Source organism: Rhamphochromis longiceps, linkage group LG18, assembly GCF_057381845.1.
Source record: "Rhamphochromis longiceps isolate RC_006_pf linkage group LG18, R_longiceps_female_GT1.1, whole genome shotgun sequence".
Lineage (NCBI taxonomy): Eukaryota > Metazoa > Chordata > Actinopteri > Cichliformes > Cichlidae > Rhamphochromis > Rhamphochromis longiceps.
In genome coordinates this window covers 14666788-14690579 of record NC_140574.1, presented here as the reverse complement: position 1 = coordinate 14690579, position 23792 = coordinate 14666788, and the positions used below count along the sequence as shown (strand labels likewise).

Genomic DNA, 23792 nt, shown 5'->3' with positions numbered 1-23792 from the left:
CTTCTCAAAGGCTGTTCATTTCGTTGCTCTGCCGAAACTCCCTTCGGCCCTGGATACTGCCAAGATTCTCACGCAGCAGGTGTTCCGTCTCCATGGGGTTCCCCAAGATATCGTGTCCGATCGGGGTCCCCAATTCACGTCGCGAGTGTGGAAGGAGTTTTGTAAGGAACTGGGGGCCCAGGCCAGCTTGTCGTCCGGCTTCCACCCTCAAACCAACGGGCAAGCGGAACGGGCTAATCAAGAGCTCGAAGCGATGCTGCGTTGTGTGGTCTCTTCGAACCAGTCATCATGGAGCGATCAACTGGCGTGGGTCGAATATGCCCATAATGCTAGCACGTCGGCGGCTACTGGGGTTTCCCCGTTTGAGGCCTCCCTGGGGTATCAGCCCCCGCTTCTCTCTGTGTCGGAGGGGGAATTGTCGGTTCCTTCAGTCCAGCACCACCTGCGGCGCTGCCGGCGGGCATGGCGCGCCACCCGGACCGCCCTCTTGAGGACCGCTGAGCAGAACAAGAGACTTGCGGATCGCCGCCGTGCTCCGGCCCCTGCATACCAGGTCGGGCAACAGGTATGGCTGTCTGCGAAATATGTTCCTCTGAGGGTCGAGTCTAGGAAACTGGCTCCACGCTTTATCGGGCCCTTCCCCATCCTGGCCGTGTTGAATCCTGTGACTGTACGTTTGTCTCTTCCCCGTTCCATGAGAATTCACAATGTCTTTCATGTGTCCCAGGTGAGGCCTGTCCGGACCAGCCCTTTGTGCCTGCCCTCCGGGCCCCCGCCACCCGCCCGGATTATCAACGGCTCGCCGGCGTATTCCGTATCGCGGATATTGGATGCCCGGCGCCGCGGTAGGGGCTTTCAGTTTTTGGTGGACTGGGAGGGGTACGGTCCGGAAGAGCGTTCTTGGGTGCCGCGGTCCGCGGTTCTCGATGCTGCCATGGTGAGAGACTTCCGCCGCAGGCACCCTGATAAGTTTGCTGGGTCGCCGGGAGGCTCCCATTAGAGGGGGGGGTACTGTCAGGTTCGACGGTGCCCCGACCGGCGACCTGTGTGTGTGTGTTTGTTCTCCCGCTCTGTTTTTGTCTCCGTTGTAGTTGTTACGCAGTTGCGTAGCAACGGGAGATGTCCGACCCGGAAGTTCCGCCACTCTGAGTGGTCCCACCTGCAACTGATTCCTCGCCAGCTGCTGCCAATCATCCACCATTGTGACAGAACTATTTAATGGTGTGGCTGAGTGACAGACAGCGCTGGAGTATTCCACCAAGCCGGGTAGTGACTCGAATTCAGCGAGTGTTAGACAAACGTTTGATAGCGGAGGGAGGCTAACCGCATCTGTTTGCCTTTTTTCCAGGCTACGAGTGAGACGGAGATACGAGAGGAGAGACGTCACTGTTTACGAAAGTCGTATGGACACAAGAGGGGAGCACGGAAGGGACTTAGCACTATGGATTACTTTGGATTTGCTTCACTGTAAATAAAGACACTGTTCAATCTTAACGAGCGATCCGCGTCTGGGTTCTCTTACTCATCACTCCCGTAACAGTTATAAAGCATAACAACTGCATTTGTTAAAGATCCGTGTTTTGTGTTGTGTCTCTCACAACATATTTTCAATCTGTAATTTTTGCAATAGCATAGATATTATATTAGTTTTCTATTCTCTCTGGCATGAGCTTCACTATTTGACACACATGCAAAACAAATTAACTCTCTGAATTATCAGTAGAATAATAAATTCTCCATATAATTGATTAAAGTCAAATGAACATTCTGACATCCCTGCATTTACCTCAAAGTATGTTTGGGAGAAAGTCAGTTATGCCATATTATTTCAGTAATATGAACACTACATGAACCAATTCCCTGTTTATTTATGCCCAAATATTTTAACTTTAATATAAGTAATGCATCACTTTTGGGGTCTGTCAGTGTTCTTGATTATGGTTGACTTGTAAGGCCATGATGGCTCCACTGGGGGTCCTGAGAAGAGTGTATAGGGACAGCTCAGTGGGCCTCTCTAACAGCACTCATATCTGTCTCTAGGGCTAGATTAAGCTTAATTAACTAAACCATCCAGCACGCTTGGATGAATGGATACAAGTCAAGGGCAGAGCAGTCGGGAGTGTGTTCACACTTTCTCTGGCAGAGAATTAGGGAGGGTTTTGTGCCAGATATAATTTCAGTACATGTTGTTTGTGTAATAGCAAAACATGAAATTATACTGTAGCATGATCAAGTTATGTTTGCAAAACTCAGCAAAAATAATGGGCTTTTTTAACGTGTACTATCAGTGACCCATCAGAGCCTACATTTGGTTCCTCTTTCCACACCAATTTGAGCAATTCTCTTGAACAAATTTTGGAGTTATCAGCTTTTTCTCTATTTGAGAAGGAAGTGAAAGAAGTATTTATTGATCAGATTGTATCCTTTCATGGAGACAAAAGTTTCCTCTTCTTTCTTCTTTTTTTTTGTATTTGTGTTTTTACATTCACAGAAAACAACAGATTTAATAACATCAAAGACTGCAGAGAAAAGACAAAAGTCTAAAACCTACCCCACAGAGTCATCCCATTTCTTATCTTTGAGCCAGTACAATCTCTTTTCCCAGATCATTTTCTTAGCAAATGATGTTGTTGTTCAATCCTGTTTTTAGCCACGAGCGAAACAGCTGTTGTTGTTTTCTTATGGAGTTTCTGCTACTAGCCTCCCTGGCCCTCACATTCACTCCCTGCTCTTCTTTTCTCCAGGGCAACTCACCCTCCTTTTTCACATTGATATCTCCCCTTTCATTTTAGTTATCTATAACGATAATTACTCCAACCATATGTGAATTTAATTGATGCCTAGCAAATGTGTAAGTGCGTGTGTGCATATTGCTAATAAAGTCTTATTGCTTGTTAATCTGGACTGTCAGGGAAATGCGTGCAAATCGATTAAGTGTGTCAGCCTTATAATTACAAACAACTGTTTTAGAGAGACAAATATAGATGACTTATCATTTCGTGACACACAGTGGCATGTAAGACATTTCACTAATGCACCTAATCCTGATCGAATTTGTCATGGTAGTCTTTTTGTCTTTCCTTTTTGTTTTAAGGCGTAAAATACTTAAATTTACACTTACCATACACACTTTGCAATTTTTTTTTCAATCAAGAATTCAGGTGGGTGACATGGAGCTTTTGAAGTTCACTCTTAAGAAAAAAAATATACCTAGAATTGATCATTTGCTATCTTTCATCCAGCATCTTGGCCTGTCTTCTGCCAGAAAGAGTCCTTTGCCACTTGCAAGGCTACAAGTCTCCACTAGAGGGGACGTTGGTACAGGTTTATGCTGCTTCTTTCTCCACAGTATAACTGAACCAATTGTACTTTCATTTGAGCCATAAATAAATGAAGACAGAGATGTATGCTTTAACAGATCTGACAAAAAATGAATATTCCCTAAATGACTCCACTGCTGTGAGTGGATTTCTGTGTTTATTTTGTTGACTGAACAACTTTTTTGGCTGCTGGCGTGTTTTTCAAACATGAACCACAAAGAACAAATGCAGCTTGTCTCCACATGTATCAGATCTCTATATTGTAGGGTCATTCTCCTCTTTTTACCTGCTGTTGTCAGATGGGGAAAAAAACAACATGATTAACTACCATGGAGACTTAATTAACAAATCAAACATCTGGATATTCAGACTTAGCCTAGCTGCCTCAGAATGGCCATTTGATGTATCAAACAGTGCGTCCTGATGTTTCTTGCAAAAATTTTCCATCTGGCTTGTTTTGTGTCTGGACTTTTTCAGCTTCTCTTACTTTCTAACTTTAATTTTTAATATCTCTCATTTCTAAGTTTTCCCCTTTTTTCTGTTTACTTACTTCTGGCATCGTGGAAGAGTTCATCATGGATCAGAGGAGAGATGCAGAATTAAAAGACTGAAAAACTGCCGATGATGACCTGAATGCAACCAAGTGACAACCTCTAGGACTATAAATTAAGGAGTGAGTCCCAAAAGCTGCACATGATAACATCAGAGTTTGATCAAAAAGTAGATCAGCACGGACAACTACATAAAGAAAAATGTTATGAAACAAAGCACATTACATATCTGTATATCAACTGGATGTCTCACATCTCTCCTGGTTTTAGTGCACATTATTCTGTTGTTTTGAGTCACTGTTAAGTTTCTAAGGTAACTTCTCAATGTAAGCTGAACCCAAATGTGGTTACATATAATTATAACAACAACAAGAAGGCGATAGCCAGAAATTCCACATTTGAAACTTCGAAACATTAGTTCACAAAACAGTGGCTGACATGGTGGCTATATTTGCATTTTGTATTACACTGTAATAAAAAAAGGATTAAAAATAATGACTTTATTTCAAGCATAAACTGGTCAAAAAAGGAAAAATGAAGGTAATGAATATGTGCCTAAGGCTGCATTACTTCTAATGACCAGTAGGAGGCAATTCTTTTGCAAGTCTCAATTTATAGGACTGAAGGAAAAAACCCTACTGCCTCAGTCGAGCCTTCATGGTGGTCTCAGTCGCTAGTTTCAGATCAAATTGTATACTCATTTTAAGTTAAAATAAATGATAAAACAGAGTATTGTTTTTGTTTTGTTTTTTTGGGGGGGGGGGCGTAGTTTGTGATTGACAGTTCACTCCCCTGTGAGCGTGTAGGATCCTCGGTTTCACAGCTTGAGGCGTCACTTTTACATTAGTTTTCTTTTTTATTTGCTTTGTTTGTTTATTTGATTTTTATTATTATTATTATTATTATTATTTGGGGGTGGCATCTCTAAATGTGATAAATATTTTTATGTAATATGAATAATATGTGAACAAAACTCCAAGATGAACTAAACTCGTCTATTTGGGACAGGACCTTGTTCCTGAGTATGAAAGCGAAGCCGGCTGTTCCTACCCTAAACTGCAGTCATGAGCTGTGAGATCAGAGACACAAGTGGCAGAAATTAACTTATTCTGAATGGTGTCTGGGTTCTTCTATAGGACAGGGTGAGGAGCTCTGTCATTCAGCACGGGCTCAGAGCTGCTACTCCACCCCATTGAAAGGATCCAGATAGTTGAAGCTGACTAGGATGCCTCCTGGGCACTTCTTGGGTGAAGCATTTTGGACTTGTGCTACTGAGAGGATGCCTGGGGCCATCCCAGAACACAGACTGCTCTCCCTACAAACTGGACCTATGTAAGTGACAAAAAATAGAGACTAGATGGATAACAGATACGGTGGCTTGCAAAAGTATTGGGCCCCCTTGAACTTTTCCACATTTTGTCACATTACAGCCACAAACATGAATCCATTTTATTGGAATTCCACGAGAAAGACCAACACAAAGTGGTGTACACGTGAGAAGTGGAACGAAAATTATACATGATTCCAAACATTTTTTACAAATAAATAACTGAAAAGTGGGGTGTGCATAATTATTCAGCCCCCTGAGTCAATACTTTGTAGAACCACCTTTTGCTGCAATTACAGCTGCCAGTCTTTTAGGGTTTGTCTCTACCAGCTTTGCACATCTAGAGGCTGAAATTCTTGCCCTTTCTTCTTTGCAAAACAGCTCCAGCTCAGTCAGATTAGATGGACAGTGTCTGTGGACAGCAGTTTTCAAATCTTGCCATTGGATTTAGATGGATTTAGATGGACTTTGACTGGGCCATTCTAACACATGGATATGTTTTGTTTTAAACCATTCCATTGTTGCCCTGGCTTTATGTTTAGGGTTGTTGTCCTGCTGGAAGGTGAACCTCCGCCCCAGTCTCAAGTCTTTTGCAGACTCCAAGAGGTTTTCTTCCAAGATTGCCCTGTATTTGGCTCCATCCATCTTCCCATCAACTCTGACCAGTTTCCCTGTCCCTGCTGAAGAGAAGCACCCCCAGAGCATGATGCTGCCACCACCATATTTGACAGTGGGGATGGTGTGTTCAGAGTGATGTGCAGTGTTAGTTTTCCGCCACACATAGCGTTTTGCATTTTGGGCAAAAGGTTCCATTTTGGTCTCATCTGACCAGAGCACCTTCTTCCACATGTTTGCTGTGTCCCCCACATGGCTTGTGGCAAACTGCAAACGGGACTTCTTATGGTTTTCTGTTAACAATGGCTTTCTTCTTGCCACTCTTCCATAAAGGCCAACTTTGTGCAGTGCACGACTAATAGTTGTCCTATGGACAGATTCCCCCACCTGAGCTGTAGATCTCTGCAGCTCGTCCAGAGTCACCATGGGCCTCTTGGCTGCATTTCTGATCAGCGCTCTCCTTGTTCGGCCTGTGAGCTTAGGTGGACGGCCTTGTCTTGGTAGGTTTACAGTTGTGCCAACCGGTCACAGTAGATGGCCGCCCCTCCCTGAGCCTGGTTCTGCCAGAGGTTTCTTCCTGTTAAAAGGGAGTTTTTCCTTCCCACTGTCGCCAAAGTGCTTGCTCATAGGGGGTCATGTGATTGTTGGGTTTTTCTCTGTATCTATGAAGCGCCTTGAGGCAACTTTTGTTGTGATTTGGCGCTATATAAATAAAATTGAATTGAATTGAATTGAATTGAATTTCCATTTCTGAATGATCGCTTGAACAGTGCTCCGTGGGATGTTCAAGGCTTGGGAAATCTTTTTGTAGCCTAAGCCTGCTTTAAATTTCTCAATGACTTTATCCCTGACCTGTCTGGTGTGTCCTTTGGATTTCATGGTGTTGTTGCTCCCAATATTCTCTTAGACAGCCTCTGAGGCCGTCACAGGGCAGCTGTATTTGTACTGACATTAGATTACACACATGTGGACTCTATTTAGTCATTAACACTCATCAGGCAATGTCTATGGGCAGCTGACTGCACTCAGACCAAAGGGGGCTGAATAATTACGCACACCCCACTTTTCAGTTATTTATTTGTAAAAAAATGTTTGGAATCATGTATGATTTTCGTTCCACTTCTCACGTGTACACCACTTTGTGTTGGTCTTTCACGTGGAATTCCAATAAAATTGTTTCATGTTTGTGGCTGTAATGTGACAAAATGTGGAAAAGTTCAAGGGGGCCGAATACTTTTGCAAGCCACTGTATGTATGATAAAATTAACTGGTATACTTTTGACTTTTGATAAATACAACTAAGCAAGCAGGCACACCACATCAGTACAGTCCTCTGGAATTTTATTATTATTATTATTATTATTATTTTAATAACAAATATTTAATCCTCTTTGGAACAGTGCTGACTGAGCAACAGAATAAAAGTTTCAATAATTTATTCAAGGAAAATATAAATATATTAAACATTCTGCAGTGGAAAACAAAAGTACAGCCTTGGTCTCTTAAGTAGGTAATACCTCCTTTAACAGAAACAGCTGAATGTAGGTGTTTTGCATAACTGTCTTGGTGAAACAGTCTTTCAGTTAAATGTATCTATTTAGTTACATGCATTTGTTTAAAGTCTCTCCCTCAACATTTCAGTAGGATACAAATTCTGGGCTTTGTTTAGCCCATTCTATAACACTCTATTCCTCCTGTTTCATTCATTCCTAGACAAGATGTTTGCTTGTGGGTTTACAGTCATCATCCTGTTGAAAGGTCCCCTTCCGGTTCAGTCTTAACTTACAGACAGATGGTCTCATAGCACTTTAAAGTATACTGTGACTTGATGCAGAATTCTGAAGCTGAATCAGTAACTAGAAGCTTAGCATTGCCTAAGGCAGTGAAACAACCTAAATCTATAACATTTTCATACTTCACAGTTGGAGCTCTTCTCCTGAGAAGCTGCCTTTGGTCTGGGCCAAACAGAACTATTCTTACTGCTGCCAAACGGCTCTATCTTAGATTTCTCTGTCCAAAACACATTATTTTAAAAGATACTTGCCTATAAACTCTCTCTGAAATGAGTTTGTGAGTTTTTCATTTTTTATGGACAGCAATGGTTTTTTTGTGACACGTTTCTCATACGAGTAAAAATTGTGCTATATCCTTCTGATTGTGCACAAGTGTACTTTGACACCAACTGTTACAACAGTTGCCTGCAGATCCTGTGCTGGACAATTGGGAAGACTTTGGGGAATGAATTTACTGGGGCAGTCAGTCCTGGACAAACTGGCAATCATTAAAATTTTACCCCACATAGTGACAGTGCAATCACTGAGCTCAAATAATTTGGAGATGTCTTTAAATCCCCTTCCAGATGAAAGGCATCCAAAATATTTTCTTTTTTTGTAGGCCTCTTTCAAGCTTGGCATGAAAACCTCACACACTCCAGTATTGAAGAGAAGAGCAAGCCCCAAGGGTCAGAGGTTTAGATGAGACAGGTTCCACCAATCACGTCACCTAATCTGGAAGCCAGGATTCAGAATCATGGTTTAAAAGAGCAACAAATGTAAGGAGCTGCAGACTTTTTCTCCATATATATTTATGCATTTAGATAATAAAATATAACTGTTAATAATTATATTATGTTATTATATAATTATATAATTATAAATTGTAAATGACATTTGAATTAATAACACTTTTTCACATATATTTTGCATATGATTGAATTTTCTATTATTAACATAACATATAACATAACATGTATGAAATGCTATATTTCTGGTCACACCTTCATATAAGGGGCATAAAATAACATCACAGGATATGCCATGAAACGTTTCCTCCACTGTTGTTTTGTTCAGTTCAGTTCAGTTCATTTTTATTTCAAACATTTCAAACATGTGCCTTCACAATCATTACAAAATATCATTCCATTATTTGTTTGAAAAGGAGTAGGCTGAAGTATTTACTTATTTGTCCCTACCCCCTCAAGTTTTACCTCTCATTCATTTAATTTTTTTTGTCTTAAATTAAACAAACAACATATGAAACATATAAACATATGAAGTAAAACAAAACATAACATACATAAATCAAAAACAAGAAATTAGCAAGCCCCACCACAGTATAGTTTCTTTCATATGAAAAATACAGAATGTGTATATTTGCAGATACACAAGTTATGGAAAAACAACAAACCAAAACAAAACAAAAAAACAAAAAAACAACCAAAAAAGAACCGCAACACCATTACCAGCAACATTACCATCCTGGGTTAACCCCGTTTTCTTCATTCTTATACTTATTTAAAATTAGGTTTTTATATTTTACTTTAAACTGTTTTATGTTTTGACTGTCTTTTATTTCTTCTGTTAGACTGTTCCATAATTTAACTCCTGCAATTGAGATTGACATAGTTCTTAAAGTTGTTCTAGCACTTTGTATTTTTAAATTCCATTTCCCTCTTAAGTTATACCCACCTTCTCTTTCTAGAAGACAAATGAAAGCATTAATCGACATAGACTAACATGACTTATATTTAATATGTCTTAGATCAATGATGGATCAGCTGTATTCCTATTTATATATTTCTGTACCTATTTTACCATATGGGAAAACACCTGGTATATATGCTGCTGGAAATTAAAGATTAAGTCATTATTTAATCATTTATATTATGAAGTGCACGTCATGCATCATATTACATGACATACTTTTTGCTTTAAAGTGCTTTGCATTAACATGAATGAAAACATTTTTATCTTGTATGGTCCCAGTGAGAACCTCCAGACCTGGCACTGACTCTTCAGTGCTCTATTCACTGAGCAAATATCCTACAGACCCTGCTTTTTGGCTTACCCTTCCTTAGCCTCAGGCTGCACCAGCTGCTGTCTACCTCTGACCACACTTCACGCCCCTGATATGTTGTCCTCTACCTACCTCGTCCCTCCTCCTCCTCATTTGTAGGTGTTCTATCTCCGATTTTTGGCCGCAACTTTCCAAAAGGTGAACAGAAGTGATTTTCGATAGCACCGTGCATGACTAATGGTGGAAACATGTTAAAATCATCGCAGAAATGTCCTTGGGAAGACAAATGAATTTTCAGCAGAATAATTAACTTAATTAACAAATTTGCATGCATATTCATCAGGGCCATTGAAGTCTTTCCAGCTCAGCTTGATGAACGTTGCTGTGTAATAACCAGCTCATTTACATTCTGCCATCCACTGCCATTTGTGTGGATTACTGAGAAAAGGCAAAGTGCGTGTGTGCGTGTGTGTGTGTGTGTGTGTGTGTGTGTGTGTGTGTGTGTGTGTGTGTGTGTGTGTGTGTGTGTGTGTGTGTGCCTGCATATAATGCTAAGGCTACAATCTATGTGCGCACACTTTCCTCTTTCCTTTAACATCTCACACTGAAAGCTTGATGAATTGATTTGACATACAGTTTTGTTGGATGTACGCCCCAATATTGGTCCCAGCTGTCTTTCCTCACATACGCAAACACGCGCTGATAAGAGGAGAAGCATTCATATACGTACACATGCATGCACACATACCATGAGGGAATGTGCCGAACAGAGGCCTGACTTTATGTGCGCGTGCTCCTCTACACCCATAACTCTCTTCATCCCCCTCCCCCACACCTATCTCTCTGGTGGGCAGTTCTTGGCACCGATCCTGAGTTGTAAACCCTCCTGGGTTGCCAGACTGTGCATTGTTAAAAACGTGAGGCCCTCCGTACCCCCTCCCTGTCTCTGCAGGGCAATCTTTAAAGGCAGCAAGGTGTGACGGCACAGACTGGCAGCTTGGCAGCCATGCCCGAGGATACCAACACTCTGTCAGCCGTGAACGGGCACCATCACATGGGCTCGCCTAACTAATATGCTCGCCGTACATGTGCCTTTCTCATGCCTCATCTGTGCCAGTCAGAGACAAAGGAATTCATTAAGAAATTTCACATGGCATTGTTTTGTCATTTTGTCGGGATATAGTTAATTGGGAATTTCACACAAATAAGGTAACTGAGGGAGAGATTAGTTGGGAAAAGTTAATTACACTCACTTGGCTTCCATGCCCTTGATCAGGTTGGGCAGAAAAAACAGGAAAACATACTTGTAAATGATTTTTCTCTAACAATATGTTTCTCTTTCACATCTTGTTTTTTTTCTCCCTCTAATTTAGGAGCTGCTGAACACCATTAGAAACAGATCCTTCCCAGCATGTTACTTTCCAGCCTGTCAGAAAACTGCTGTACCAATAGAATTTTCCCCCGACATAAACAATAATGCAAAGCATATTTCTTTGCACCTTTAACATAATCAATATGGTGCACTGTCCCGAGATTTTGAAATAGTAATTATCACATTTAGAGGAGGAAAGAAATGCCTCGCTTGACATATAAAAACTTGCGATATTCAGCATACTTTCCTCTCTTTGCCTCCGTGATAATTTCTCCTTCACTTTTTATGCAGACATATGTGTGGCACTTGAAGCTGTTATCATAGCTCGAAGTGTGAAAGAGAATTGTTGCAGTAATATGCTGCTCTTGAGTGTTGTGACAGGAAAATGCTTTTCAGATACAGAATTGGCATTTTCAAGCCTTGTCTGACACAAAACTGTTTGTCTTCCATACTGATAACAATTAAGCCAAGTTTGCAAATTAATTTCTGCAGCACTGCTTTGATAGTCTCTTTGGAGAACAAGTTGTGTGATATGTTGAAAGACTTATTGCATTTTTAATGACATGTTTTACTCATAAAAAAATCTCGTTTATAGCGCTGTCTGACCCTCTTTGTTTTGAAGCTTCCACTGAAGCAAGACGAATACAAAACACAAATGGACCATTAAACTGACCTTCAAACTGGGCACTATGAAAATCAAATGGCTGTCAACACAATGATGGGGAAATTTACAGAACTGCAACCTGTTTCCCTCCAGTGAGACTATGAAAAGTACAGATCAGATACACATTTTCATGATCTTCCTGTTTGAAGTAACAAGTCTCTCAGCTCAAGTGAATAAATTCATGAAAGCTTCGATCACAGAACATGAAAGGGGAGTTTGCTTGGATGCAAACGGAGAGCATCCTCGGCAGACTTGCTTTGTTGGCCCGCTGATGTGATTGTTGCTTTTCTAAAGCAGCAGCACATTATCGTTAAAACTCTGATCTCTGGCACAAACTGCTGTTCCATCGCAGACATGTCTGAAATTAAAATAAAACCTGGTTTGCCGTGGAGGAATCTGGATCTCCCTTCCAGTCATCTTCCCTCTTTCAGCCCGTGCTCTGACATTTCTGTGCACGTTAACAGAATACTGCGACTGCCACATTAGCCTCGCTAACTCGCCCAAGTATATCAGAAAATAAAATCTTGTAACTTCTTTGTAACCCCTTCTTTGAGGTAGAGGGAGGCTATATTTGACTATGGTGCCGTTTGATGGTGCAATTGATGGGAAAGTTCTGAAGAAAGTCCCAAAGCCTCAGAGGAATTTGATTACCTCCATCCATTATCTGCACAGTGAGCAATCGCGAGGCTCACCATCTGTCATCCGTTTCATTTGCATCGTCAACACCTGCCCTGCCTGTTTATGCCTTCACATTTTTTATAAGCTGCCTTTCATGGCAGGGAAAAATGTTGACTTTTCCTTCTAAATGCATTAATTTCACAAGTTCAAAGAACATATTGAAGACGAATAACTTTGTTTATGTCTAATAGAATCTGGAAATGCTTCATTTTTATTTCTGCATTTTTGCAAAAAAAAGACAAAAAAACAAGTTTCTCTTACAGCTCAGTGAAGAAAGATAGATAGATAGATAGATAGATAGATAGATAGATAGATAGATAGATAGATAGATAGATAGATAGATACTCAGTTTCAAGTCCTCCTGTCTGTTACCAACACATTGTGCCACATAAACTCCCTCTTCTCTCCCTCCCATCCTCCTCAGTCCTCCCCCATCCATCCATTCCATCTCCCATATCCCCAGGTGGTGCCGACGGCTGCGGGGCCCATTAGCGACAGAATTCCTGCCTCCAGCAGGCCATGCGTGTCCCGAGTGACACATTTTTGGACCGGCACCAAGAATCCAACCCTCCACAGACAGCTCACTTCCCTCTGCTGCAGTCACCACAGTATGAGCATGTGTGTGAGTGTATGTGTGTGTGTAAGAGGGAGGGAGAGAGAGAGAGGCCTTGCGAACACAGCATGAGTCCCACAGGAAATACTTGAAAGGCAGTATGGGACAGATTGGTGATGGCATAGAATGGACTAGAATACTAAATACTAAAAAGAAACTGAAAGATTTTCTACAGCACCAAGATCACACACCGATGAGACTCTAACGCCAGGTTGGGACATTTGTTATAGTCGTAACGTCCACAAAATCCCCAACTGTGCATCCGCATCTCTTACAATGCAAACTGCATAGAAGTAGTCTCTTTCATTGAAAAGATTTAATTGGATTTCGCTGATGCACATTGTTGTTTGTGGATGCTCTTTGCCAGCTGATGCATGTGTACCAAGTTTTATCTTACAAACACATCCTGTTCAGGGAAGAGAACTACTTCAAAATGAGATTTTTATTAACTTTGCATTCACTGCATGAGAGTGACACCTCGTCTGAAATGATCTACACAAGTGATATTTGATGCTCGATCAATATTCTTATAAATCATAAGGAGGCGCGATTATGAACCAATACGTTATGAGTTAAGACAGAGGAGCAAGTGGTTTAAGAATAGATATTATGAATGAATTCTTTCTCCATACTAATAGATAGTTAATTATCTACCTAATGACTCCTCACAAAGCTCCATTTAATTAGTCTAGATGAGCCGAGAAAGTTCCTCCTTTTTCTTACATGTTTAATGTTGGTTATTTCTCACTTGCAAATGGGAATGTAATATCTATCTATCTATCTATCTATCTATCTATCTATCTATCTATCTATCTATCTATCTATCTATCTATCTATCTATCTATCTATCTATCTATCTATCTATCTATCTATCTATCTATGTTGAAAAATATCCATATGGATAGTAACAATCTTCATTGTCTTAAATAGAGTGTTTTCTCATAACAAAGTCAGTTTGCTCTCACAAACACTACCAACAGAAATTCCTACAGATCCCACAGGTAACGTTTGAGACATCTCAACATAATCATTTAAAATGGATTTACAGATAATTACATAGAAAATGTATAATTTATTTGACAAAAAATGGAAAAAGGTTTATTTTGATACATTTAATCTAAACCATGTATCATGGGGAGTACTTATTACTTAGCATCCTGGACTAGTAAATTGAAATGTCACTCTATAACGATGGTCTCTGTAAATATTATTTTATTAAGGGTAATAAACTAGGTATTTATTTAATGTGGAGTTTTCTTTGCATTTACAGTTTTCTTACTGTGTTGTGTGACACTTACCTTATCCAATACCACTCAAAGAATTCACAGAAATAGTGGTCCTGATGTCTAAGCTGTCATTGCCCCAAACCATGACCCTTGTGGAAATGGGAATAGGCATGTTTTCTGTTTTGTTTTGTTTCATTTTGGGGAGGTTGCGTGTGTTAGACTAATTTTGTTATCTGATTGACTTTTTTCTCCCTAAAATTAAATGTTTCATTCAGGTTCATCCCCAATGAATGCTTAGACATCAGTGGGTTAACAGGATTAGGTAGCTGTTCACTATCAATGTTGCCTTTTCAGTCATTCTCCCATCAACTTCCAGTTTTTCCTCAATGTCTCATTTTTGAAGTTCTCAGCAGACTTTAGACTTGCCTTTCGCATCTTCTAAATTAAATAAGAGTCTTTCCCCGCAGTATGTTTTCTCCTCTAACACTGAATACCTGCTGTCCAAAACTATGATTTGGAGGATAACTGCTTTTGTGTATGAAACTCAAGCAGCTTCAGATGCTGATTCATGAGATCAACACAATACATTCTTCTTTTCAAAGCAAAAGCCCGCCTACATGTATTCCACATTATATTACAGGAAAAAAATTTCCTGGGAATAGCTGACTTACTGTACATTTGGCACCAGTTTCTCAGCAAACACCTAAAGCTCTCCCTTACAAAGTAATGGAAGAGATTCAATGTTTCACTGGTTGTTTTCTCCACATTCTGACTTCACTTTCTCCTCCAACCCCAGTGAAATGAAACTACAATAATTACAGACACAGTTTGTATCTGTGGAACTTAAAATAATTTACTTATTTGGTAGATTAGAATTTACACGATGCTAACATATTTTGGAGGGTAAAACTATTCAACTGAGAAGCATAACTTATTTTGGACATGCAAAAACCCAGGATGTTTTTTTCATGTTGCACGTTTTCATTTGCCTAAATGTGTTAAAATGTTTGCAAATTGTAACAAAGAATGAGAAAAACTCTTTCTGCTGTGAACAAGCATCAAAATGTTGTGAAAACGTTCGCATATTTTGTCAAGAATTGAGCCAAAGCAACTGAGAAAAACATTCTTCTCTCCTTATTTAGAAGAGCTGAATGTTTTTTTTTTATTTTTTTATTTTAACAGATGACTGCTTGAGCTAGTGAACAGTGAGTAATATGATTAATTCTCCAGAACACCAAGATAACAAACATGACCTAAACACTGCTCTTCAGAAACACCCTGTCTGCTTGCCTCGGTTAGAGATCGCGTAGCTACAGCTCTGAGGATGCATTTCACTAAACTAACCTAAAACTATAACTAGTGTTTCACAGTGAAGTCAAGCATTGCCTACACAATAAAAAGCTCCTGGAGCTGTGTGTAAACCAAGGCAATCAAAATATTCACTTTAACAGAATGACAGCGGATTCTGAAGGTGCGTCTCTCACATTTAGATTTTCTTGCAGTCTCGCCCTGCGTCTCATCAGTGTAACCGAATGCCTGCTGTATTAAAATGCCATTTTTTTCTGAGGATAGTTAATTTGGTTAGTGTAGGAAAGTGAATAACCTTCAGATACTGATTTCAAGAACTTAATGTTTCACATTCTGTTAAGAAAAGGAAGTCTGTCAGTTGCATATAATGTGAGGAGAAATATATTTGCATACAGCTATTTGTCCAACACAGTTTCAGAAAAACAAAAAAATGACACAGAACTGTAAAGAACAAAGCAACGTGTAGTATGGACAAAAAACAATGGTCTGCTAAGTGCAATGGAGCGTAACACGAAGAAAAAAAGTGCTGTGATTCTCTGGACATCCTGTATCTCCTGTCCCTTTGGTCACAGACTCTCATCAGCGCTTGTCCCTTCACCGATTCTTCAGTTGATTTGCAAAGTAATGGGAAACATGTATGTTTGAACCATCCTCTGCATTTCCAATTGTTTTGAGTCCAAAGACATAAAAGAAATATGCATTCAAAATTCACTCATGTCCACAGTCGTGTGCGCACTTTACAAACTGTTAAACCTGTCAAACTACTCCTGGAAATATAATAATAAAATATTATAGTGACCGATCTTGACCAGTGTGTCCTCTGCTGTGCTAAATTTAACCAACATGTTATCCAACATTGTACAAGCCGCATGTAAAATGACTGAGACAGGAGTCTCTTCTAGACACTCTAAACCCACCAGCACAATGTACATTTCAAATTCCTTTAATTTTAAATATGTTCATATTGTCTATTTTGTAAACTCCTCAGATTGTCTACTCTTATTTAATTCGCTTAATATACAGAATTCACCTGCTTGCTGCATACATGCTACTACTGCACATTCACCCAATGTATGTATTATATATAATGTTCTCTCCCCACCCCCTTTGCACAAGTCGAGGAGTGTGTCAGGTTACATTTCACTGTGTGTTATACTTGTATAAACGAATAAAGAACCTTGAACCTTGAAATGCAAAATGATCTGGCGAGTAATTCAGCAGTTATGAGCGTTTTCGCAGCAATAGTGAAACATTTCTTTTTGATTGTTTATGACAGTTGTCTGGAGCAGTTGGGTGCATCTGAGGATTTACACAATATCCATGCTCATAAATTTTGCCCTTTATCACATTACTCATCCTCTGACTTATCCATCTTACTTACTTCTCATGTGAAAGTAATATTGAATCTATCTATCTATCTATCTATCTATCTATCTATCTATCTATCTATCTATCTATCTATCTATCTATCTATCTATCTATCTATCTATCTATCTATCTATCTATCTATCTATCTATCTATCTATCTATCCAGCAGATGCTCGCATTCACAGTCGAGGGAATGAAACCACATCACCCAGTAGCACCCGTCTCTTTCTGCCCTGAAATAGGGTGTTGCTGGGGTGTCAGAGGATCACACCCCTATGTGTTTCCCACCTGCTCCAAAACCCACCCTATACTCTCTGGTATTGTAGCCACAGACACACAACCCATACTCGCACACACTCAACTACAGTACCCCTAGACAAAGAGCACAAAGCACAAAGGTGATGTAGTGACAGATGCTCCTGTCACATGCTTAGCATATCTCCACCTCCAAAACAGCACAAGTGCAGAAGTCAGTCTGTCTCTCTCTCTCTCTGTCTGATTTCACTCCGTGGAAATCATCAGCGCTACTATTTTCATGCATTTCTACTCCCCAACGGATAAAAGCGGCTCTTAAACTGCAATCCTTTACCCAATATTTATCCAATCTGACCAAATACTATAATTAATGCCTCTGTCTCTCCTCTCCTCTCTCCCCGAGGCCAATATATCCCCCACATCTCCCTCCCTGTCTAACCTTTCAGTGCCAAGTTCACAGATAGAGAGAAAGTACTTCCTGTGAGAGGCCGGGCTGGCTGCCAGAGAGACTGATCCACCAATCTGACACGTTAATGAGATCCTGGCCCGTAGTACTGGAGTGTCAGGCCTCCTCTGCTGCAGCATCAGCCCTGGCGTGACCTGCGCCACACACACATCCACGCACACCGAAGCCTCTGCTCATACGTATAATTTTTCTCACACACTCACAGGAATATAAGCATAAATGAATCAGAGTGTTTCTACACACACACACACTTTAAAGGAGAAAGGGGGGCTCCAGCTCCTTAAATCTGTCTAATTAAAACACCAAATCCCTCTACTCCCCTCACCCACCATCCCAATCCTCACTTCTCATCCCCACCCCACACCCTTCTTCTGCACACACACAGGCACCCAGCCCTCCTCCATCCCCACTGCCACCACCCCCGATTCCGCAGGAGAAATGATTATTAGGAATTTAATGGGGGAACGTTTCCCATCCCACACCATCTGGGGCTTGGGAATGGCACAAAATTTGAGGATGCTTGCCGACGTGGCGGGGAACATTATTTTCATTTTTCTTGACTGGTGCTCAGATTTTCAGACATCGCAGGAAAATGTTCCTGATTACAATAAATTACCATAATATATCACAAAGCAGTATATTTTTATATATAAAGATGCATTTTTTGCGCACGCGTTTTTCTGCGCGTGGAGATTGCACTAAACTCTTCACAACTTCTCTGATGATCATTGTCATTTTGCAACTCATCGCTATAGAAACGCGATGATTGTTTTTGCACTAATTATGACACCACGTCTCCGATTACAAATGTACCTCCGTACAGTACCTATATACCCCACATTACTGTCCTTCACCTCCCACACAGAGCCGGGCCATATGCTCGCTCGCACCCTCTCCCCCTCTTTCTCTCTTCCCCTCTCCATTTCTCCTTTACTTCTTTCTCCAACTGTCTCTCTCGCTCTTGCCACCAGGCTTAATGAGCTGCATGAATTGAATGCGCCTGTACACGTTTGACCCCGTGCTAAACTGCAGCACGCCGCCCTTTGAACCCTGTGGGCGTGTGGCACCCTCCTCCCTATACTCCCACTCACCCTCGTCAGCTTCTGTAGGGAGCTCCACGAGGGATTTGAACCTGCTTCTCCTCAAAAAGAAAAAAAAAAAAAAAACACGCTCGCAGACACAGACACATACACACCTACACTCGTGTTAGTTGGACTAGGACTGGGAATTTAAAAAAAAAACGGGTGTGGGTTAGAGGGGAGCTCTAGCAACTCTTTTTTAGTTAAAATAAATTTTAAATTGAGTTTTTCTTCACTGTTTTTTTGTGGGTTTTTTTATTTGATTGTTTTTTGTTTTTTGAGAGGATGTTTCTTGATTTTTTGGAAATAAAGTTCTGTAAATACAGTTAGAGTTATACTTTCGACATGAACGTAAATAACAAAAATAAAATGAGTTTGGTTTTGTCTGGTTTGTGAAACCACTTAGAAGTTTGAAATCTGACTGTCACTCCCGATTTGCGATTTTTTTCCACCTACTTAACTTTCCATGACGGAATTGGACATTTATCAAATGCACCGACAAAATTTGCGCAGTTACTTTAAGTCTTACTTTATTTGTAACACACACACACACACACACACACACACACACACACACACACACACACACACATATATATATATATATATATATATATATATATATATATATATATATATATACAGTTAGGTGATGATTTATAGCCAAACTTTTCACTTTCGGTCCTCTAACTTCCGACAAGTTGAACAAAGAGTTCTTCAGGTTCTCACGTCGTTCATGTTAAAAGCTGTACAGTTAGCCTGAGTTGTTTTCTGCTAATTCAATCTTTCTTCAAAACGTAAATCCTGCAGCGCCAATAAGGTGAAACTGCTGAGAGTTTAACTAAAACAGGGAATTGTAATATTTATTGTTTCATGATACAGTAAAGAAAAAAATGAATAATGAGAATAAAACCCCGGATTCGTTATACATCTAAACCGCACAAATAATACTACTAATAACAATAATGCGCTATGGAGGGCGAACTGTTCTTTATCGCGATGACATAAAAAGGAGGAACCTTCCCTTTCCCACTTTTTTTCAGTTAAATAAACAGAATAACTTCACATGAAATTTTAAATCACTTTGAAAAAAGTAACTGTAAAAATGTCCCGACTAAGACGGTATCAGCAAGTGTACCCTCCGTTAAATTAAATCACATCATCGGAAGAGAAAGAAAGGCATGTACGGAATAATTTTAAAACACTGGAAATGTATCTGAAGTTATTGTTGTTGTTGTTGTTGTTGTTGTTATTTATTGTTTTTCTTTTTTGCTTCTCTGTGAATTGGACTGTCGGATTCACTTTTTTCCACACCGGGAGCTGTGGGATTTGGATGATAACCAACAGCTTGTGGGCATTTGACACAAATCAACCATCTGATCAGCTGAAATTAAATTAAATTTTATCAGGAAAATCTTTTTAGACACAGAACTTCAAAATCAAATTTTAGAGTTCTTCAATATTATTATTATAATTATTTTCAATGTAGGCGTGTGTATTTTTAACATGGCTTGCTGGAAACTTGAGTCTGTGGTCGCTACGATAGCCCTGTGTCACCTTCGAGGATATTTCACGATTCATTTTCCTAAAAATAAATACATAAAAACGCTCGGGGCATTCTTATATTCATTTTTTTTCTAACCATTATTATTTTTTCTTAATTGCCGTCTGCCGTCGATCACTTTCACAGAAAGCTGAGAAGCTGGGCTACCACATGAAGCCTCTCACAGCCTCTACATTTTATTGCGACAAACACATCACAAAACATTAACACATTACTTCACGAATATTTCGATCCATAACGAGTTTTCGGGAGTGCGCGCGTGTGTGTGTGTGTGTGTGTGTGTGTGTGGTTGGGTTGAAGGGAAAGGTTATCAGTAAATGCAGAAATAAAGGAGAAACATCCAAAAATCATTCAGCATTCGGTTAAAGTTACAAAATCAACAGAATTTATGAGCAGTCACCAACATTGTGCAGAAGTACATGAAGTGCATCACAGTTGCTCCTCGGGAGGAACAAGGAAGAGTAAAAAGTTCACATCAAACTATCCAAAACTTTCATTTCGTTGCATATTGATGGTCATCGTCTCTTTTTAAGGCATGTTGTTAGGATTCATAGTTTTTGATGCATTTTGTTCACCTGACAAAAATGCATTTCTGCTGCCAGTGCTGGACTTTCAGCTTGTGGTGAAATTTATCACAATGCAATGCAACGTAAACAAACTTTAAATGCGTGGAAATGCACATAAGAGTCAACACTGTTGATTTTTTTTTACAATATTTTTATAATATATTATTCACATTCATTAAATAAGCTCAAATAAATAAATACAATAAAAATTTACATTCACCGCGTTAACACACTCACCTCTCCAAATACGAAAGCGTTCAGCTGTGACGTGTTTTCCCCCGCAACTTCCTGTATTTATAGGAGCAATCCGGATGACATCATTGGATGACATATCTCCTGAATTCACTGGCTTTCTATAAAATATCTATGTGGCTGTAATTGCCGTCTTTTCAATTAATCTTAGATTAAGCGGGACGCCTTGTGAGGAGAAGTAGACATATATTATTTTTAATAAGCAAAGATTGCATTTGGCTGCCTTGCATAGCTAAATTGACCTTTATTGCTAGGAGACTGAATCTCTGAACTCCAATCATGTCTCAGTAAACGTCCCCGATAAACTTTTATTTGTTTTAATTTTGTTTCTTTTGTTTTGCCTCAAAAATCGTTTTAACTGACTGCAGTAATGTTTTCAAATAAGCAGAAATTTTAATTAATCATATCGGCTTTATGTAAACTCAATTAGCGACATCTGCACTATGGCCATTAACGAACACGTACAAATAATGCACTGTAACTGCAAACGATTTACTCCAAATCTGCACCTTCAATTAATTATTTTAGACCACATCAGTTTGAAAACAAATGCTCTGCGTTGTACCAGTAAATCATTAATTTGGGCCTTCAGACAGATTTCCCCCCTTTTTTTACGAAACAAAACCTTCAGGTGGTGGGGTGTGTGTGTGTGTGTGTGTGTGTGTGTGTGTGTGTGTGTGTGTGTGTGTGTGTGTGTGTGTGTGTGTGTGTGTGTGTGTGTGTGTTTAAAGTTTATATTGAGACGAATGAAACTGAACAACAACAAGAAACTTGTGAATCCCTTTCATCTGAAATTCTGGCTTCGTGTCATCTTTCAAAACACACAAAAAATGACTTGTTTCAGTTGGCATTTTTGCAGTGCATCAGCCTGTCTGAGTCAATTTCATTCCACTCACGACATCTGTGGGGGGAAATTGCATCGCTTCTCAAGCTTGAACTTTGTCCAGCTGATTGATTAATTGTGGAAAGAGCCATTAACTTCTCCTTGTGCTTGGAAGGACTGGCTGCGGACGTGCAGATCGTAAGGGAAACGGGCCTCTGGGGAGACTCGGTACATGGAGTTATGCGCAAGAGCCGTGCGCCCTGGCGCACCGCAGTAGCGCATGCCATAGTGGCTATTTTTGCCGTACTCTGGCGGGTCGTCGTGTTTTAGGGAGAAAATCCCGTTAAAGTTCATTGGTGGGCTCAGCTGGCCGTCGAAATGCGGGCTCCCGCTCTCCGGGGACTGGTTCTCGTAGTAGGGTTCGTAGGCGCTGCTGTAGCTGTAGTGACGGAACGGCTTGGCGCTACTGTCCAAGCTGCTCCCGCTGTGGCCGGGGGGTGTGTTCATGTCTGATCCAGGATACGGGTACATGGCATCGTAGGGCGCCCTCCCAGAGAACATCACCTCTCCGTTGTGGTCTGTGAGGAAGTTTCTCGCGTTCAGCTGTAAACAACCTGCCACCAAATTGGTCGTTGGTTGAGATAATCCTTTACACAAAGTCTGTACGAAGGCGAGGAGGTCCGGTCTCTTCCCTGCGCTAAGAGTCTCTGACAGGGCCCAGATGTAGTTTTTAGCCAGTCTGAGGGTCTCAATCTTGGACAGTTTCTGAGTTTTGGAGTAGCACGGCACAACTTTACGCAGGCTCTCTAGCGCAGCGTTCAAGCCGTGCATCCGGCTGCGCTCTCGGGCGTTGGCTTCCTGGCGCCTGAGTTTGGACCTGTCAACCTGCTCTTTGCCCGGTTTCTTTTTTCGGGGGCCTCGCTTTTTAGGAAGCCCGTTTTCATCCTGATCGTCCTCTCTCTCGTCCTCATCTCTGTCGGAGATGTCGTCCTCGATCTCCCTCATGTCTGAGTTGGATCTGTCAGGGTTATGTTGTCGCTCCTGCTCCAGGCTCTCAGGTAAGCTTTCACGGGGATAATTGGCACCAAACCGCGGCTCACACATTATATGAGGTTCCTCGAATGGCAGTGTCAACATATTTCCTGTAAAATCAAAGCGGAAACATAAACTATAAGGACAAGGTAGAACCCCGACGTCTTTTGAAGGTTGTCAGTTAATTACCTCGTGAATGAGCCCTCCCAAGAGGAAGAGTAACAAATTGGCAAGCAAGGCCAGTGTCACAGCTTGTTACCTTTTCAAAGGCATTACACTTAATTGCCTTTAGATTTGTGAAAAATAGCCATATTTTAAACCTTATATTACATCACATTAAAGTTTATGTTTGCTCCAAATCAGAGTCCAAAACTAGCCAATTGTACGCCATGTATTTAACCACGTTTTAACCCAGAATAAAAGCGCATGATCAGTCAACAAATTGCGAACAAAAACATTACTAACCTCTGGTCAGCATGTACCTTGCATGTTCCCGAATATCTCCTCTGAAACTGCGCCTCAGCTTCTTCACTCGCAAGCTACCAAATTGGAAGAAAGAGCTTAATTCTGCGCACTCTCTTTTCTCTGCCTTGCTGTGATCTGCTCTTCCCTTCCCCTCTCTCACTCTCCCTCCCTCTCTTCCCTTTCCCTCTCTCTTTGAGGAATGACACTCATGCCAACAGCGGGTACCCATGCCATCTGCCGCTGACGTCTTGTGGCAGCCGAGACCACGTGTTCATTGTCCCACGGGACCTCCGCTCCGTACCGATCATCTGGCAGCTCCGGTAATGGGCACCGGGAGGCCCGCGTTTACCGTCAGAAACAGAGACCGGAGAGGGATAACAACTAATATCTGCATCTCCCCGTAAGAAAGATGAATTAATGTCTTTTTGTCTGGAAAATTGGAGGGAGTTTGCA

General features: G+C 40.7%; 1 protein-coding gene across 1 annotated transcript; it reads right to left on the bottom strand.

Moving 5' to 3' along the window:
- Positions 1–20993: 20993 nt before the first annotated feature.
- neurod6b (neuronal differentiation 6b) lies at positions 20994–23472 on the bottom strand. The gene is made up of 2 exons (XM_085389260.1): positions 23340–23472; positions 20994–22984 (listed from the first exon to the last, which is right to left on the bottom strand). The coding sequence occupies exons 1-2, from the start codon at positions 23350–23352 to the stop codon at positions 21975–21977; spliced, it is 1023 nt and encodes a 340-aa protein (XP_085245386.1). The 5' UTR covers positions 23353–23472; the 3' UTR covers positions 20994–21974.
- Between the last annotated feature and the right edge of the window lie 320 nt (positions 23473–23792).